The sequence below is a fragment of the Lissotriton helveticus genome, chromosome 6, assembly GCF_964261635.1.
Source record: "Lissotriton helveticus chromosome 6, aLisHel1.1, whole genome shotgun sequence".
NCBI lineage: Eukaryota > Metazoa > Chordata > Amphibia > Caudata > Salamandridae > Lissotriton > Lissotriton helveticus.
Window position 1 is genome coordinate 1,776,935,766 of NC_136067.1, and position 20,373 is coordinate 1,776,956,138.

At 45.4% G+C, this 20,373-nt stretch overlaps 1 protein-coding gene across 1 annotated transcript in view; it reads left to right on the forward strand.

The window, feature by feature from the left end:
- Nucleotides 1-20,373, forward strand: part of SRBD1 (S1 RNA binding domain 1) — a 781,048-nt gene that overhangs the window by 316,971 nt on the left and 443,704 nt on the right. The window contains exon 11 of the mRNA XM_078649673.1: nucleotides 8,326-8,429. Coding sequence (XP_078505799.1) covers nucleotides 8,326-8,429 — 104 coding nt within the window. The remainder of the gene's footprint in view (nucleotides 1-8,325; nucleotides 8,430-20,373) is intronic.

Below are 20,373 nucleotides of genomic sequence, written 5' to 3' on the forward strand. Positions count from 1 at the left end.
AGAAACTTCTTTAGTAAAAGAATTGAATCAGCAGATAATTCCACTAAAGAACTCTGTGTCATTTACAAAGAGCTCACCTCAGCTGATAGGACGACAGCCCCAGATATTCATTCTACAGAAACTTGCGAAGCAATAGCAGATTTCTTCGCCCAAAAAGTAGAGAATATCTACAAAACCTTTCCGAAGAAAATGGATGATATGACTACTAATCATGCCACTAATGATGAATCCACTGACATCTGCCACCTAAATCAATTGTTTGTGCCAGATAACACGGAAATGCTAAGAATCATCCGCAGCATACAATCAGGCTCCCCCAATGACGTGGCTCGCCCTAAGATCTTCAAAAACCAGGCTGAATTACTGGTAAACCACATAAGCCATATGGCCAAACTATCATTTCAAACGAGCCACATACCACAAGATTGGAAAACAGCTCAGGTCATTCCTATTAAAAAAAAGGCCAATCTCAGTATAACCCAACTGGACAATTATCGTCCCATATCGCTCCTACCATTCTGCGCTAAGGTAGTGGAAAAGATAGTAAACGCCCAACTGATAAAACATCTAGAAGAAGGACACCATTTCCACCTCTCGCAGTCAGGATTTAGAACATACCACTCTACTGAATCAGCTCTTCTTTTTTCCACGGAGCTGCTAAGGGGCAGAGTAGATGAGGGGATGACAGCCGCGCTCCTTTTATTAGATCTGAGCGCGGCATTTGACACAGTCTCCCACCCCATACTACTCTCACGCCTCAGCGAAGCTAGAATCGATGGCCCGGCTCATGAATGGATGCGTGCATTCTTAGCTAATAGACAATTCCAAATCAACTGCCCCCTTTCAAATCGGAAGTACGAGCACTCAGACATGGGGTGCCGCAGGGCTCAATTTTGAGCCCTACATTATTCAATCTGTACATGGCCCCCCTGGCTTGGATAGTTGAGACATATGGGGTCGAGATAGTGTCATACGCAGATGACACTCAGCTAGTGGTGACACTGTCTCAACCACCCGAGGAAGCCTCAGCTTGCTTCTCGGCATGCCTCAGCGACCTAGCTAGATGGATGAATACCAACTGTCTATGCCTTAATGCAAATAAAACGGAGCTTCTTGTGTTGGGAAGACTCCGTCCATCTGGTCGTCTGCATGGTGGCCATCTGAACTTGGCACCATACCAAAGCCCTCCGAGCAGGTGAAAAACCTAGGAGTCAGATTAGATTCTACTCTGTCCCTCGAACACCACACTAGAGGGATTGCTGGCAAATGCTACGGAATCCTTAAAACTCTACGCAAAACGCTGGATTGCCTTCCTGCAACAAATAGGAAAACCCTGATTTATGCTCTAGTAACACCCCATCTTGGCTACAGCAACTCACTGTATATAGGCTTGAGTAAAAAAGGTCTTCAGCGTCTGCAATGCGTCCAAAACGCAGTCGCACGACTGGCACTTAACCTATCAAGAAGGTCATCAGGGAAATGTGCCCTAGCCACCCTTCACTGGCTCCCCATACGTGAGCGCATCACATTTAAAACAATGTGTATGACTCATCGTATCGCCCAAGGAAAAGGACCAAGATACCTCCAAAAACTATTGACCAAGTATCAACCCAGACGACTCTTAAGATCCCAAGGTTGTATGCTCTTCCAAGTGCCCAGAACTTACCGGGCACGCATGGGCGGCAGATCTTTCAAATATTTGGCCAGCAAACAATGGAATGCACTTCCCTCTGAGCTCAGAATGGAAACTTCAGAATTTTTTTTTTGCCAAAAACTAAAAACCCACTTGTTCCCGAAAGTATGAGCCTCTTTTACCGTTCCTATCGATTATTCTCCCCCAGCTTCCCAATATCAGCCCAGTCCTTGTTCGTAAAGCGCGGGGACACACTGTCTCTCTAGTGTAACCAGGCGCTATATAAAAGGCTTTTATTATTATTATTATTATTATTATTATTATTATAGTCTCTGTAGGAACTGCTCAGAGCTTATCGAGTTTGTTTGCACACCTCACACAACCAATTTTGGATTATGTGAATTCTTGGCTGATCTTTTGCATTTTCAATCTGAGGATGGTATCATTCACAATTGCATCAAGGCAAATTGGTTGAGTGTAAATGATGCTAAGATACAGTTCTTATTGTGTTCCACATCAAAAAAAATACTTGGGCTGTGTTGCCTTGTTTGTTTAATCAGGAAGTGATAACCAAGGGAAACTCATTGTGTTCTCTGGTTTCAGTGGTCATTAGTGCCATAGAAGGAAACTGATGTAAACAGGGCTCACTTGTTGCCATTCCACTAGTTATTACGCAGCAAACAGGAGACTGTTGAGGGCCTAACAGTGGCGGAAGGATTCCACAGGGGGCAAACCTTGCTTGCTGTCACTTCCACAAATCAGTCATTGTGGTTTTTCAACTTGAATGGTTATGCCAGCTCCTTAAGATAATTCATTAACCACTGCTTTCACTTAGGCATACATTTAGATTATTACTTTCAGCTTTTGTGTCGTATGAAACCTTTTTTTCTTTCAGGAGCATGTGACCATGATTGAATGTGCCTTCAAAGGCGTTTATCTTGATCATAATATTGACTTGTACTGCACCATTTCCAAATCTTTTGCTTAGTTTTTAGATGGTGCAAAACAAATGAGGCATGTGCACCCTGATTGGCAAAGGGAAAGCTAGGATTGCAATACAAATGTTACTCTGACCTAGCGAGATATATATGACAAAGTCCTGCAGTATCGTAGACAGACTATCATCCATTGGAAAGTTCTTCCTGAAAGTCCCACAGTGTAATTTGTCTTGATCACTTGACAAGAAATGTTTCTGTTAGGCAGCCCAGTGCTAGAATGATTTTCAAAAGTTTGTTTAAAAGATCTTAATCTCTCAGTTCTTTTACAGGCAAATGAAGTCTGTATTGCTCTTGATGGTTCCTTCTCTTGCCCTTCATAATATTTGTTTGGTGCTTGGATACCATTTACAAGGTCCTAGAGCTCAGGTACGACACAAGAATTTGGACATACTGGTGTCCACCAGTAACTGTTCTTTCTGATGGATACTTTTAACTGTAGATTTCACCCTTTTTGAATTTCCCAATATGCCAGCCTGAATCTGGCAATTTCTGCAACTGCTCCAATGCACTGATGCAATGGACTTGCAGCGACTTTGCCCTGCCTCCAGTAGTGAAGATCTGGAGCTGCATATAGCCGCCACCCCTGCATGCTGGTGTCAGTACCTTTTTTTCTGTGGCCTTCGATGCAGGTCTGGAGCACTGCGTCAAGCTGTGCTGTACCTGCAGGAAGCAGATGTTGCCCACAGACTCACAGGACATCAGTCTTGGATGCCTTGGATCCAAGCATGATTCGAAGTCATGCAACAAATGCTCCCTGGTATATCCAGAGGGCTTCATTGTATGGCAAGTGAAACTTCACATAGCTTACGCAGATGGTAAAGACTTTCAATGAGGCAATGCTTCAGCTGTTCCAGACCTCAGGAGCACCTCCAGAACCCACTGGGACCCCAGTCTGACTCTACCGGCAGGGCTTTCCCTTACACTGACGGACACCTCAAAGCCTCCAACAGCATCTTCAGGCCATGCATCTGCGTCCTTGCAGGAGGCCATGTCTGTCTGGATCGGACCACAGCCAGCCTCAGCTTCAGAGACAGAGGTTTGGATCCAACCCTAATGCCGGTCTTGGATCTGGTGTAGAGTTTGGCTAGATTACAGCCAGTGTCTCACTGTGATCAGAAAGATATAAATAGTGGTTTTAGAACGTTCAATGCAGTGCCTCTACCTTGGCATGTGTACTTTCAGCACCAAGAGGCTTTATTTGGCTCGGACACATTTGTACTGGAAGTTCCCCACATGTCAGGAATATTAACACTTTGTGTCTCATCTGCTGTGATTCCCAGAAGGGACTCGTTACTTGGGCCTATCAAGATAGATGGGGGTGTGATGGATATTGAGTTTAGGTTATGAAATCATATCTGTTTCCTCAACAATCTGCCTTCTTAGTATGTTTACATCTCTGAAGTTTTCCTGACCAAGGGCCATATGTATCATAGTTCCGTTTTGCGAATTCTAAATAGCGATTTTTAAGGAATCGCTTTTTAGAATTCGCAAAACGGTATGTATGTAAAAAATCGCTTCTTTTTAGCGATTCCTTAACCTTCCTAATTTGCGATTAGCAAATTGCTAATCGCAAATTACCCATTCATTTCTATGGGCCAGGAGGCCCATAGGAATGAAGGGGAAATTTGCGATGAGCAATTTGCTATTCGCAAATTAGGAATATTTTCAAGGGTGCAGGGGTGTCTCAAGAACACCCTGATGCACCCCTGAAAATGACATGTGGGGGCATATGGCGCACATACATGCCCTAAGGGCATGTATGAGCGTCATATGGCACCTTTGTTTTTTTGGGAAATTGCTTTTTTTAAAGAATTCGCAACTTACCACCAACTAGAAGTTGGTGGTAATTTGCGAATCCTTATGGGCATTTTTTAATTATTTTTTCTTTGATACATTGCATTTAAGGAATCGCAAAATTTGCGATTCCTTAAGTGCAATCGCAAAATAAGGAATAGTAAATTTTGCTATTCCTTATTTTGCATCAAAAATGTTACATACATACCATTTAGCAAATTAGCATTCGCAAAGGCTGAAATTGTTATAAATAAAAAGACTTGTGCTCTTTCCCAATCAAAGATGTTGGCCCACTGCACATGAGTTTTTGAAACTCAATAGAACACAAATGTAAACTAGTTGGTGGCCGCCATCTTTGAATCTTTAGTATTGTAAGAAGCTTACTGTGGAGCGCCTTGCTTCCCAATCATTGTGCAGTGGTGATGCCTAGTCTCGTCACATCTGGAAGCACAACGCGGTTCCTTTGCAGTCAGATGGCGCCGTCTATCAGCATGCATGAGAATTTGCAAAAAGTTTCCATGTACATTCTGACACATGGTGGAATTCAGTAGGTGAAGAATCTGTGGTTTAATGGGATTTCCACCAGAAAGAGCATTACTGAAGAGAAATAATTTGTCTACCTCCTTGACCCCTTCACGCCTCCGCCTCCAAGACCCCTAAGCTTATTTGCATTAGCCAAACATCCTACCTTGGGCAGCTTGCAAGTACTCCTCATTACTTTATTGATGAACTGGCACCATGTTTCTACCAAGTAGTAAGGAGATACTGTTTGTGAAGTCTGCTTTTCGTCACTAAACTCACCACTGAGCTTTTTTAGGTTATTTCTTTATGTTGCCATATTTTTGTAATTGTTCACTTGTTGTTTCACTTGTCGCTCCATTCTGTTTTGTGTAGGAATCCTGTTTACTCATGGAAATCTCAACTGTCGCTATTTATCATTAGTTTATTTTCTAACCTATTGTTTTCTTCTCTGTTGGTTAGCATTTTCTTTACATTTTTTTGTCCCCTGAATTTCATGTTCTTCTGCTGCCTTTATTATATTTTAGTTGGAGCCATTTGTCAAATGCTATCTTCTCATTTTTTTTGCCTTCTCAGATATGTATTTTATATATTATTAAAGACTATATTCTTGGAGCGATTACATTCATTGCATTACATTTATTTTTACACAAAATGCTTCTTCAGACCTGTAAAGTGCTGGAAAAGACAGACTGATGTGCCTGAGAAAGTCCTGTGTGTATTGTTTTGAACAGTGCAAGAATGCTAAACACAAACGCTAGCGTGACACGAGTCAACACTGTAAAGCAGTCATTTACCGTAGAATGTCATTTAAATTCCAGTTTGTAGAGACGGTAACTAATAGAGTTTTGAAAGACCAGAGCAGGTGAATCGGAGCGACTTTGATTTGTTCAAATGTCTTTTTAAAATCCGAGTATGAAATATAATAAACCATTTGTTTTGGCAGCCTCTGTACCCGGTGCTATAATATTTCACATGCGATTTTTATTATCGGTCTTGTTATTCAGTGATATGTCAGTCCTAGTATGTCACTCGCTCTGGCAAGCTGAGGAATACACATTGGTACTATATCCTGCAGTCATTTTAAGCCATTGTATTTAACATATGTGACATGTCTGACTTAGCTAGTGATTGAATTAAAGCCTGTGATTGGCACAGGATGCTCTGTTGTGACAGTGCTTAGGGCATTTAAAAAGCAGGAAGCAACATGTGCAGCGCTAAAGCCTGGCCAGCTTCCAGCAGCTGTTTTTTTTACGGTTTTTGTATACTCCTGGAAGTTATAATATTTCAAGGAAAACTTTTGTGTGCATCTGTTGTGTTTTTGCAGAAATGTTTTGGCAAGCCTTAGGCTTTTAATAGCTATCCACTAGGGCTCGAGGCACTGTGCTTCAGTACCATTGGCAGTTTCATCTATACGAAATCCATCGCAGAAAGACAGTCATGGTTACTCGAATGAGCCGGAATTATTGGCTTCTAAGTCATCTAGTGTTATGGCCTTTACTCATTGGAATGCATTAATGCCAGTACCGACTGCATGAATAAACATAACTAACAAAATCTTACCAACTGTTTTAATCCTCAACTAGCAGAGGCCAGTGGCAAAACAATCTAGTGAAAGTGTGTCAAAGCTGAAATGTTACTCGTATGCTATATTTGATTTTTAAAAGCATTGAAAGGCCTATTCCGAATTTGTTTGCAATAAGAGAGACTGCTAATACACGAGGCTTTTGAACTCAGCACTGTCAAACGGTTTATTTCAGATTCTGAATGAACTGAAGTCACAAGCAAACAAATGTAAGGTTGATCTCCGATGGAAGTGTAAACTGTCTGCAAAATCCCTCTCTTGAAACTCAAAGTCAGACTTGATTTTTCATTAGAAGGATGTCAGTTACAAGTGGGTTTGTTCGGCCTCATTTATGTTATTTTCCATTGTCCTAAGTGACAGCGGGCACAGAAGTTATTCTCCTGTGGAAGTAGATCATACTAGTGTGGTAAATGCATATTAAAGTAGGGGTGGGCAAAAACTTCCCCTTAGCCGACGGAGTTCGCTCAGTTTTGCTCACTTCGCGTTCTGCTTGGAACTCAGAGTTCCAGCAAAACTCTGCCATACCCTGTGTGGCAGACTTTTTTTTCTCACACGCGGCTCACCAACATTAAGTTGGCGAGCATGAGCAAGGATTTGCATCCTCTAGCACCATTTTCAGGCGCTAACACCCCTCCTCACGAGATTTCTCAATGCAGGTGGTCTGTTTGTGTTGAGAAAGTTGCCGCTCGAGTAGAAAATCTACTCCAGTGGCAGAAAGAAGCAGCGCCCGCTGGCCCCCCACGTTGTGCCGTTTGCGCTGATTTTACAGCACAGAACAAGCTCCCGTTGCTAAAAATCAGTGCAAGCAGCACACCATGCTGAATTCCGCCCGCTCACTGAACTTTTAGGTAACTCTACGGAATTCCGCAGATTGAAACTCTGCGAGTTCCGCTCACCCCTAATATATAAAGTCACTTCTTTGAGGGTGTTTTCCCAAATTTTTTAATTGCTTTTACCCACTTCAGTGCACCTAGGAACTTAGACATGAGCTGCGCAGGTGTGTGTGGTTTTGAAAATAGTGTATAGAAAAATGCTCCTTTTTTAAAGAATTGGTTAAATGTCACCTTTACACTAAATCTATAGGAATCCCCACTCCCATTTTTCTAAAACAAAAAAAAAATGTAAACCATTTATTAAGACTCCATTGGTGTCAACCTTTTTAGGAATATTTTTATGACTGCCGTTTGGCCTTCGACTGTTACTTGACACAAAATAATCCCAAGCTATATGAAAGTTAGAAAACATTGTAGTCCTAGCCTATTGTGTTGCCAAGAGATCTGTACTCAACCTGGGAGTCTTTAACCTTTTCGACCAGTTAAAAACTTCAGATCCTCATCAATTCTATTTTAGTGCTGGAACTGCAAGTCACTGAAGCGATTATGGTTGTTTTTCTTTTCCTCTACTTTTCTAAAGAACATCATTATGCTGCTGTTTGCTATACAAGATGCTTTTGTTATTCTTGCGCCCTGTGGTTAAAGAAGCCTGTATCTTGCTGTCTAATCACTGTTTCAGTTTTCTTGAAAATCTCTATATCCCTGGATAGATATATATGCAAATATGATTTCTGCAAATTGCAATTACATTCTAATGAAAAAACAAACATTGTATTAACTGTTTAAATATAGTTAAGTTAAATATAAAGGAGAAGTGTACACTTAGCTTGTAATATTCCAGGTTGATAACCACCTGCATAAGTTGTTGCAAAATGTAAGAGTTCGTAAAAATGCTCACTCTCTAGCTTTATCTTTTGGGTATTTTGTGCGTCATCTGTCTGTGCCATTTATGTTTGCACTTAGATTCTGGCCATTAACCGTGGGGAAAATCTGAAGATCCTGACAGTGAAGGTCAACATTCCTGACAGGGTGAAGGATGAATTCTGCAGGTGGTGTGTCAATGAAAGGTCTGTTAATGCTCCTAGAAATATCATTTTATTTATAAATTCGCCAACAGAAACTGATAGATGTGCTATTTTATTAAGAAGATATATGATGAATGTAACAGTGATAAAACCACGTTTTAACTTCTATTTGTTTATATTGCAATCCACCAAATGATGGGTGTTGTAGTGTTGTTTCACGTTTTCATAGATGATTCCCGAAGACATTCTGAAGTACTATTCTAATCCAGAATTATTTTGTGTGGCTCTTGATAACAGTATGATGTACTGTAAATTAAAATATTATGCCATATCTGTGTATGCATACAGAACGAACACTGAAAAAGCCAATAGGTGTGGTTTACAAGCAAAATCCTTCGTTGATTTGCAAGTTTCTGTGTCTGGTTTTGTTAGGTGAGGGCGAGAATGATTCAGTGGTTGGACGAATTAATGTCAGAGGTTGTGTTAATGGATCTATCCACCATGCACTCACTCATTCATTCACTCATGCAGTCCTCATTTATCCGCCCCTGCCGATACAGCCGTTTATCTCTTAACTCCCTCGCCCAGTCACCCATGCACACTCACATTCTTCCATTCATGCAGTCATTGATTTACCATTCACCCATTGAATAATTCTCATTCACCCACTTGCAGTAGCACAAACTCAAACTTGATAATTCCTGAAAAAGACCTTTCAGTTCTGCCTTTGTTATTCAACAGCTTAAGGCAGATCTTTCTTTCTCAGCGCAACATCTGATAAATATCAGGTTAATATCAGTAGGGAATACCAGTTAATGTTCTCTCTTAATCATTAGATCCTCTAAAAAATATTGCTTACCAGAATTTACAGCAAGAGCCAATTCCATTAGAACTGATAAATGTAATATCTTCACACGTATTTATTTTACTGCACATAGCCAGTATTCCAGGTATGTCTTCTTACAGTATGCACTCAAATCTTCCACAATATTGTTACACTACATGTGCTGTAATGATGTTACATGCTTCCTTTTCCAAACCAGTGTGCTGTAATACAGTTCTGTGAAGGAGTGATGCTATTATCCTTTTTTTCCAATCATTGTCTGTTTGTTGCCAGGAAATAACAAGATAGATATCTAGGTAGAACGAGAAAATGGGGTGGTCTTGTTTTTTGTTTTTTTTTACTTTGTAAGTTGTTCTCCTATAAGAAATGAACATATAACTTTCAGAAGGAAGGAAACGAGCAGACACCATTATCTTGTTAAATGTAGGCATCCTGCTTGGCAGATGCTGTCTTTCGCAAACCCAGTGGCTGATGGAGAGAGAAGCAAGCACTCCGCTGCTGCAGCTTAATGGGGGGAGTCACCTAGTTGAATCTTCATCTGCACCACCCATGATCCTTATTGGATGTATGGCAAAGGTGGTGTGTGGCTCAGCCCTCGTAATATTGCCATATACTTGTAAAACCTGATTTTCCCCATTTTAAAATGTATTTTTAATTTGCTAATATTATATTAAGACATGGAACGAGTAACTCCGTTCTGGATATTAGCCTATGTTTGTACTGGTAGCTGCATTTGATGGTGTAGGCTAATAGCACAAGTCTTATTGATCCTTTACTGACATTTGACACAGCCACCTGCAAGAGTTAGGGTAGCTTCACAACAATCTTAGTTCCTATCGTTCCTGTGTAATTGACAGGAAACTGTTCAACTAAAACATGTTTGCTTCTTGAGGTCAGTCTTGTGGTCTTCCCAGGAGTTCTTTTACTGTCCTTGTAAGAAATTGGGTTATTGGTAGAGTAGATAAACCTCCACAATCCTGATCAGGTACATTACCCTGTGCTTAACCCTCTGGTAGCTTGCCGCAACAGCACTCAGGTTTAACTTAGAGGCAACATGTAAAGTTTTTTGTAGCACACAAACGGTACTAAAGTGAAAACACAAAAAATCACAAACCAATTTAGAAAACAAAAGTCAATTTTAATGATAAAATTACACAAAAATAAATTACATCCAATCAGTGGAATCGGAGTTATGAATTTTTTAAGTTTTTACTGCAAAATATCAACTGTGGTCATGAGAGACCGGGGCAAAGTCAAAAGTTAAGGCTACAGCGATAGCGGTACTGGGCCCGGTCTTAGCTTACCTTCTTACTTAAAATAAGTTCCTGAGAAGGTAGAGTTAAGCGTGGCAAGGCAGAAGACGGTGTCCGAGGATGCATCGTCATAGGGGAGCCACTGGATGGGTTTGTTGTGAAGATTTTTACCTTCATACTTTGTAACTTGATAGATGCAGGATGTAGCCAACGAGGGCTACAAAAGACTGTATACCTTTGTTTAAGTCCCAAGTTTTAGGGTTAGGCACAAGCAACACCTCTAATACCAAATCCAAGGGCCTGGGGACACCACTTGATGGGACTGGGACTCACTGCAGCAGAGGCTAGGTGCAGAGCCATGGTCTCTGTAGCTTTTTATTTCCCTGTAGTTCACACATGAGGATAGCCAACTAGCCCTTGGATTTTCTTTTGTTGGTCCTGGGTTCAAGTAGATTGTCCAATTCTCCTTAAAGCAGCAAGGCAGGACTTCAAGAAGCAGGACAGTTCTCTGGTAAGAGGAGGGTGGGGGTCCAGGCTGTCATTCTGAAGTCTTCCACAGGACCAGAAGTATACTGAAGAGGTATTCTGATAGACCAATATGTATACCTGGTGCCAGCCTTGGAAGTGGGGTGACAGCCTGGGCTATCCCTACATTGGTTCTGTAAAGCTCTTCCCTTCCCCTGCCAAGGCTCCTAGAAGTGTGGGGCGTCAAAAGGCTGGTGCCCGGTTTCTTTGTGTGCCCTTTGAAGTGTAAGTGGGTCAGGGAACAGTTCCACCCTCAGCCATTCAGGCAGAATGGTCCATCCTGCCTACACCCAGTCCCCTTTGTCTTTCTGTCTGACAGGAATACACAACCCCCAACAGCAGATTTACTCACAGTCATGTGACCCAGGCAACTGGCAGCATGGACCAAATGGTTAGAGTTAGAAAATGTCAACTTTCTAAAAGTGGCATTTTCAGATTTGTGACTTTACAGTTGAAGAGTATTTTAAATTACAATTCATTTGAATCCAAACATGACATTTCAACCTGCTCCCAATCAAAAGGTAGCATTTATCAAATGAAATGTAATAATGGAACCCAATGTTATCCAATGGGAGAGATAATCCAATCAGTAGTGAGTAAAGAACTTAGGGGGTTTTTCAACCAGGAAATGTAAAACTTAAACTCACATGTCCTACTTTTTAAATATAATGCACCCTGCCCATGGGCCTTTATTGCCTAACTTGGGGTGACTTATATGCATTCAAAAAGAAGCTTTAGGCCTGGCAAGAGGTTTATTTTCCCATGTCGAAATGGCAGCTTAAAACTATGCTACAGTCGGCAGTGGCATACCTGATACAAGTATCTGATAGAGACTTCTAGCCACAGATTCCTTACCTTTACATTATCTCCAGGCATTAGACTGGATCGGGAAACTTTTCTTGAGCAGTACCCTGTGTGCCTGTAGTTTGTGTTGATTGGCTTTGCCTGGCATCATCCAAGCCAGAAGTTAAGTGCGTGGTGCCTATATAGTCATCACCCCAGTGCGCTGATGTCAGTTCTTTTCTATCCGGAGAGAGCTATTGCTTAAGTCACTTTTTGACTGTGCTTCATTAACATTTTGTTGAAGGTCCTTTGATGTCTGCTAGTCTCCAATCAAGCACTTTGGTGCCTATCATCAACAGATGTCGGTTACAAATCCGCACCTTGTATGCCTCTGGTTCTTGGAACGTGACCACGACACAAAGACTTGTGCCGATTGCCGCGCTATGTGCCCAATGGCCATGAGGGAGCGATACCTCAAGCTCCTTGCTGCCCGGTGAGCGATGCTGTAACGCTCTTGATTCCGCTTGAGAGGAAGGTCCCGGGATCGGTTGCGGAATCCACAATCTTCATTGCATTCCAAGTCGTCGGACCACTTGGGTAAGTACCACAGAAAGAAAAATAGAACGGAGGTGAAGAGTTCTTCAATTTCACCTTATCTGTCGGCTAAAGAGATGAGGCCTGGCTCTGTGGTTGGGCCAGTGCCTCGGTCAGCTCTGTGCTTCCCTGAGTTTCTAGGACCTGAGCGACTCCCGCTCACTCCTGGGGTTTTATGAGGCCTTGCACCTCCTATTTGAATGGACCGCTCCAGCTGGTGCACCTCAGGGATGTTTTAACACATGGGCAAAGTGCACTCTTGCCCAGTGCCCCAGTCTTTCAGGGGTTCTCCTGATAGATCTGGCTCTGTTCTCCACACAGTCCTGCTCGGATGACCTTGAATTATTTTTAAACATAGATTGTTTTAAATATAATTTTCCTCTAATTTATGTTTAATACGGGTAATGTGCGGGAGTATATTAGAGACATTTTGCTGAGAATTTTTTTTTTCTTTCAACACCATGCAACATTCATTCTTTTACATCAAAACAGGACCTAACATACGTGAAATGTCAGTGGGTCACAGAAATTATTTGCCATAATATTTAGTTAGCTGTTGCTATATTACAATATTGAAAACACACATCACTATCCCTGCATATTAGATGAAAACACATTTAGAATTTGGACCAGTCTGCCTGTCCAGTGTCTGTGACCTGGCCAAAGGTGGCTTGAAAAAGCTGAAATTAAATTGTAAATTCAAAGCTGTTTCGAACACGTGTCGCCAAAATATGTTCGGCCCAGCCCCCAAATCCTTTAGATGTCCCTGGTGCGCCTTCGGGCCCTGTGGGTCCGGGAGGTGCCCCTACTGGTTCCACATCGGCGACTCCGGAACCAATTGGGCCCCTTAGACCCACAGATGGATCCGAACCAGCACTGGTCATACCACCTTGACCTTCTCCAGCACCAGTCCTGATGCCAATGCTCATGAGGACGCCATTCCCATTCTGATCCCCGACTGGAGCCATGCCCTTCAGGCTGGAGCCTGAGCCCTATTCCTATGGGCTGGGATTCTGGGAGCTTTAGGGGCGATGTTGCTGAAACCTGAAGAATGCAGCCCTTAGATCCACAGATGGACTGGTTTGAGGACTTGGAGGAGCCCAGTGGACTAAACACTTCTACAAATACTGACATACTTTTTCCTCCTTCTGAAGTAGCATCTTTCCAATGGTGGTAAGGAGGGCAGCCGAGGTCCTGAACCTTAGCCTGCCCTCGGTGGCAGTCAAGACTGACGTCTTGATGGAGATGCTTCAACTGGGATTGACCCGCTCTGAACCACTTTTCTCATTCAATGAAGCCCTTACTGACATCCTGCTTCGGACCTGGTTCAAGCCTAGCACAGGGGCTCCTGTGAACAGGACGATTGCCCACCACCACCACCACCACCACTGCCCTGACCCAGCCCCAGGGAAACCCAATTTCCTTAAACAGCACCCCACCTAAGAGAGCTTGGTGGTCCAAGCCTCTACTTCCCACGTAAAATCCAGGCTCATTCCCTACACCTCCCTCCGACCCCCCTCATCCCAATCCAAGAGGCTGGACACCTTAGAGAAGAAGGTGTTTTCATCCACCAGCCTGGCACTGTGGTCCATGAGCACTGCATGCTTTTTGGGCTGTTACTCCCATTCAGTGTGGGATTCAGTTGTGCAGGTGCTGCCCATGGTCCCGGAGGCGACCCGGGCTGTTCTCTCCCAGGCAATTGCTGACGGGATAGACGCAGCAAAATTCACGATTACAAGTGGACTGGATGCCACCGACTCCCTGTGCAGAGCGGTTTCATTGAAGTGTTGCATTGCCTGGCGGAGGACAACTTACTTGTCAGGGCGATGTCCAAGCATCGCTTATGGACATGCCCTTTGATGGCTCCTGTCTCTTAAGAGACATGGGGGATTCAGCTCTAGAGCTGTTAAAGGACAACAGGGCTACGGCCTGGTCGTTGGGCCTTTCCATTGGCCCTCCCCACCCCTGGATTACCTTTTGCTCCTTTTGTGCCCATGGAAGGGGCTTCCAGCTGCGTCTATACCCATCCAGTCACTTCACTGTGCAAGCTTCCCAGCTTATGTGTGGCCGAGGACACAGTACCCACAGACCCTGTGGATCGGGTAGCCAGAGGCCAGGCCAGCCCACTACCTCCTGGCAGCTGCAGCCTCCAAACCCTTATAGGTTGCCCTCTTACCATCATGGGCACCCAATGGGAGGCAGGATATGCCATCACTTGCCCCAGTGGAGGTCTAGAACATTAGACTGATGGGTCCTTCAAAGTGTCAGACGTGCTTCTCCCTCTGTTTTGTGTCTCCCCTCTCCCCCACATGCCACCTGCTTGTGACAGGTTGACAAAGGACCATCTCACCTTTCTCCGCCAGGAAGTGACAGCTCTCTTGGCCAAGGGAGCCATAGAGAGGGTGCACACGTCAGAAGAAGGTTGCGGTTGCTATTCCAGCTACTTTCTTGTGCCCAAGAAGGACGGAGGCCCTCATCCTATCCTATCCCAGCCCTGCGCCCCCTGAATTTCTTCCTCAAGAAGCAGAAGTTTAATATCCTCACACTCGCTCAAGTCTTGCATGCCTTGGACCCGAGAGACTGGATGGTAGCATTGCACTTACAGCACGCTCACTTTGCCGTACTGCCTGCCCACAGATGGTGCCTGCAGCTCTTGGTGGGCCACATGCACTTTCAGTTTACCATGCTCCCCTTTGGCCTTACCAGCACACCTCTGGTGTTCACCAAGGTGATAGCGGTGTATAGAGCTTCTCTGCGGAGATCAGGGCTGCCAGTCTTCCCCTATCTCGACGACTGGCTGTTAAAGGCGGGCTCGCCCTAGGCGGTCATCTGCCATCTCCAGGCTACGGCAGATCTCCTGCATTTGCTGGGGTTCACTATCAATGTGCCGAAGTCACACCTGACTCCATCCCAAATGCTCCCTTTTCATCTGAGCTGTTCTGGATACGGTGCAGTTCGGTCTATATCCTCCTAAATGCGAGTCCAAGAAGTTCGGGTAACAATACCAATATTTCAGCTTCTATCCTGGCTTTCAGTGAGACTGACTCTGAGGCTGCTGGGCCTCATGCCATCCTGCATCCTGCTTGTGATACATGACCACTGGCATATGCAGGCTCTGCAGTGAGATCTGAAGTTCCAGTGGGTGCAGCATCAGGGAAATCTCTCCGACATGGTCCATATCTCTGTGGGAACTACACAGGATCTGCAGTGGTGGTTAACAAACTGCGATTGGGTCAGCTGCAGACTCCTCTCGCTTCCCGAACACGCCTGATAGTAGTGACGGATGCATCACTTCTTGGATGGGGTGGCTATCTGGGAGAGGTGGAGTTCAGAGGCCTCTGGACTCCGGCAACATCTGGACTCTACATCAACCTTCTGGAGCTCTGGACAATCCAGCTCGCATTAAAAGCCTTTCTACTTTCCACTGAGGGAACACTGTTGAAAGTGTTCACGGACAACAGCACCACCACCATGTACTGCAACAAACATGGCAGGGTGGTTTTGTGAACCCTTTATAAAGAGAACCTGCATCTCTGGACATGGCTGAAACAGCAGGGCTTTTCCCTGGTGGTTCAACACCGGACAGGCTGTCTGAATGCCAAGGTGGACAAACTCAGCCAAAGATGCCTAGCTGATCACAAGTGGCATCTCCATCCGGAAGTTGTGCAAGGTCTCTTTCAGCAATGGGTAGAGCCTTGGTTAAATCTCCACTGCCGAGAACATGCAATCTCAACAGTTCTGCACGCTGGAGTTTCCAAGGTGGCTCTCTCTCGGAGGGGCTTTCATTTCGAGTGGAGCTCACACCTCCTGTATGCCTATCCACCCATACCACTCCTGCCAGAGTTTTCAAGAAGATCAGGAATGACCAGGCTCAAGTCATTCTTGTGGCTGCAGACTGGGCTCGGAGAGTTCGGTATCCCAAGGTATTGAGCATTGCCATTGGTCCTCCGATCAGCTGGCCCGTTGGGAGGATCTTATGTTACATCAGGAGGAGGGATTCCCCACCTGAACTTTTAACGCTTTGCCTTCTTGCGTGGCGATTGAGCGGTGACTGTTGATAGCTTTCGATCTTGCGTCCAGAATCTGTAATGTTATTCTGGCAGCCAGGCATCCCTCCACCAAAACGATATATGCCTACCGTTGAGGCAGGTTTGTTGTATGGTGTGCAGAGAATCAGAATTTACACACGCGAGGGTCCATTGCTACAGCTCACCTGACAGTTGCTTGGATGTCGGGCTCCCCGTTCTGCACCTCAGCCGCCGCAAGTCCATCTCAACGGCCGTAGGAGGAGTGAGGAGGACTCCATACCCCAGGCTCCCTAGAGGCAGCAGCCGACACCACCGCCAATCACGCGCCAGGAGGCGCTAGAAATCTCAGCTGTGTCCCAGTGGAGCGGGGGCACTTTACACACGCGAGGGGCCATTGCTACAGCTCACCTGACAGTTGCTTGGGTGTTGGGCTCCCCGTTCTGCACCTCAGCCGCCGCAAGTCCATCTCAACGGCCGCAGGAGGAGTGAGGAGGACTCCATGCCCCAGGCTCCCTAGCGACAGCAGCCGACACCACCGCCAATCACGCGCCAGGAGGCGCTAGAAATCTCAGCTGTGCCCCGGTGGAGCGGGGGCACTTTACACACGCGAGGGGCCATTGCTACAGCTCACCTGACAGTTGCTTGGGTGTTGGGCTCCCCGTTCTGCACCTTAGCCGCCGCAAGTGCATCTCAACGGCCGCAGGAGGAGTGAGGAGGACTCCATGCCCCAGGCTCCCTAGTGGCAGCAGCTGACACCACCGCCAATAACGCGTCAGGAGGCGCTAGAAATCTCAGCTGTGCCCCGCACTGTGGGACGCGCGCAGGGACGCGCCCGGGAAAAGGGCGGGGCCATCTGTGGCCATCGGGGGCCAAAGGAGGCCGGGTCGGGCCACCCCCCTTAGGCCACAGCCATCTACATTCAAGGTACTGTTGACCTCGCCCCGGAAAGTGTGACTGTTCTATAGACACAATATAAACTGAGTAACAGGCAGGGGGGTGAAGTTGTGGTTGAAAAAGAGCCCATACTGTGGTTCACGCCTCTAACTTAAACCGGGAATAACCTAACCATATTATGGCCAGTCCAGTGAAAATGATAGCGGCGAGGCTGACCCAGCTCACCTCTCTGGCCCGCGGTTTAGCTGGCAAATGTAAGGGAGGGCACTTTATGACACCCAAACAACCCACAGCAATTGATAAAATGCTGCGTAAAGTGATTGTGGAAGTATCGGAGGAAATAGAGCGAACAGAGAGGTGCCTCTCTTTAACTCCGCAAATTGATTTAATAGACCCACAGGCAGATTCCGATTCAGAGGTGAACCTAATTAACATTCCCACTTCACCAGAGCCAGACCCCATGGACATACCTTGTGGACAGGGGGGGGACCCAGAAGTACAGGTGGTCCATGGAGTGGAGGTATTGACACACGGGGGTGAGAAAAGGAAGAGGTTAAGGCCCAGGAAAAATCAAAGAAAGGGTACCTTAGTTACAATAGGGAGTCAGAAGCCGTGCAGAGGGAGCTTACCGATAAGTGAGGGGCAATCACATACTCCAGTCCCCCCAGGTGGGCGACTCAAATCATTGCAGACCTCCAGGCTCACCTAGAAAGTGTAATTAACACGCAAATGAAATTAATCACTAGTAGGTTGGATAAGGCGTGTCCTTGGTGAAAGCAAAGGGGCTGGGAGCCGTAAGCACCCACCCTACGCCAAATAGCACACCAGGAGGGGAAATCACCCCCGCAAACCTGAAGATGAGGATAGATAGCATCCCCGTAATAGGACAAGCTAAAGTGACAACACTCCCGAACAAACTGGTGGGCGCACAGGGGCCTCCCATAACCCGGGTTGTAAAGGAAAACACCACCTCTGTAAGGGAGGAAAATAGGGGGGGTCGAAGATTAAGCATCAGGCAATAGTCCATAGACAGACTATCCCAGATGACCCGTCGCGGCATCAGGAAGAAAGACTTTCGACTAGGGATACCAAGAACAAATTGCCTAGTTTAAACCTGCCCCCGCAAGCCGCCCCCTATGTAGTTGTCCTTACGGGGGTGCCTGAGCTAAGGCCAGAACATACCGAGACCCATAGAGAGCTTAAAAATAAAGTCGTGTTCTGGTTTAACAAGTTTAGACTCCGTGAAGAGAGGGAGCGGGGGAGATTCTGTTGGTACGTAGGGTGAGTTGGGTAGGGAGTAGGCGCAAAGACATTAGTGTGGACTCAGTGGTGGTGAATTTTAGGAATCCACACATTGTGGATCAGATTGTACATTAGGGACCATACACACAAAACACAAACATTAGAGTTAGGCCCCTACATTTCTTTTATCCCAGGGGCCCTCCGAATCTAGATTATAATATGGAAGCATAAATTAGAAGCGAGTGGAACAGGGTGGGAACACGACATTTTACGCCTTACGCTCAGGTTAGGAATCAAGGAGCGGTTTATCTGACGAACAGATTTGACCCATTGATGTCTCTGCAAGAACTAGATTGACTAGGGAAGAATAGCTCTGTCCAAGAGAGTCCCCAGTATAGCCCAGCAAATGCTCTTTTAGACCACCACGGTGACCGGGTAGGCGAATATAGAGAGGTGTCTGTGAGAAGTTGGCCTGATGTATGATGTCCACAGTTCTGTGGGCACCCTGTATCAGTCCAAACAATCTCTTCCTCCTCAGTGCTCTCTGTTTGTGTGGAGTAATCCATAGTTTCAGGCTTCACAACACATGAATCAGTTTGAGTTTGGGCTGTGGCCATCACAGCCCCACCAACCTTTTCAGGAAGGGATTCAGTTTGGGTATGGGCTGTTACCATCACAGCCCTGCTAATCTGTTTAGGAAGGAATTCTGCTGAAGATGGGGCTGAGTCTTGCACAGCCCTACCAACCTGTTCAGGAAGGACATCTTGGATTGGGGCTGTAGCCATCACAGCCCCACTAACCTTTCCATGGACATTTACCATTTTAGAATGGGTTTCTTGCTCAACCTCAGCCCAGGCTGAGATTTCCAAATCATTCCCAAGTAGACAATCTACAGTTAGGTTTGCTGACACTGCCACTCTCTTTGGGCCAGTGACACCTCCCCAGCTGAGATTTACCACTACCATGGGATGATTTCTCTGCACTCCATCAATGTTAGTCACCTGATATGTGGCACCAGGTAAAAGTTGCCTTGAGGGGACTAGGTTCTCAGTCACCATAGTGATACTAGCCCCTGTGTCTCTGTAGGCCTCAACTTTTTGACCATTGATGATGGGCTCCTGTCTATACTTGCTCAAAGTGTTTGGACAATGAATGAAGTTGGCAAACCCCATGCCATTTTCACAGACAAGAGTATCTGGATTAGGGGACCTGGTTAGGCCAGAATCCACCTGAGCTCCAAAAGTAAACCCACCCAAATTCTTGGGGGTGCTCCCACCACCTGGGGGATTACTGCTGACAGTAACAGGAGGTGTTGGAGCCTTACTTGGAGTTATGTTTTCCTTATTGTTATTCCTGGGACAACTGCTATCAGTTTTCCAGTGGCCAGGCTGTTTACAGACATGGCAATAAGGTTTCTTCTGGTCAGAGGAAGTGTTTTGGGACCCACCCCCATCCTTGGAGTTTTGGGGGCCCTGTGGGAGACTTTTCTTTAGATTTATCCCCACCCTTCTCTTGAGCCTTGGAAGTATCCTTCTTTTGGTCATTACCCTGATTCTTAAGCCTAATCCTGGTTCTGACCCATTTGTCTGCCCTCTTACCCAATTCTTATGGAGAGGTCAGATCTGAGTCCACCAGGTGCTGGTGTAAAAGCTGGTTCTGACAATTACTTAGAATCTGCTCCCTCATAATCAAATTATACAATCCTGTATAGTCATGTACTTTGCTGCCATGTAGCCAACCTTCCAGAGCCTTAGTAGCACAATCTACAAAATCAGTCCAGTCCTGAGTCTGAGCTTTTTGGGTATCCCTGAACAACAACCTGT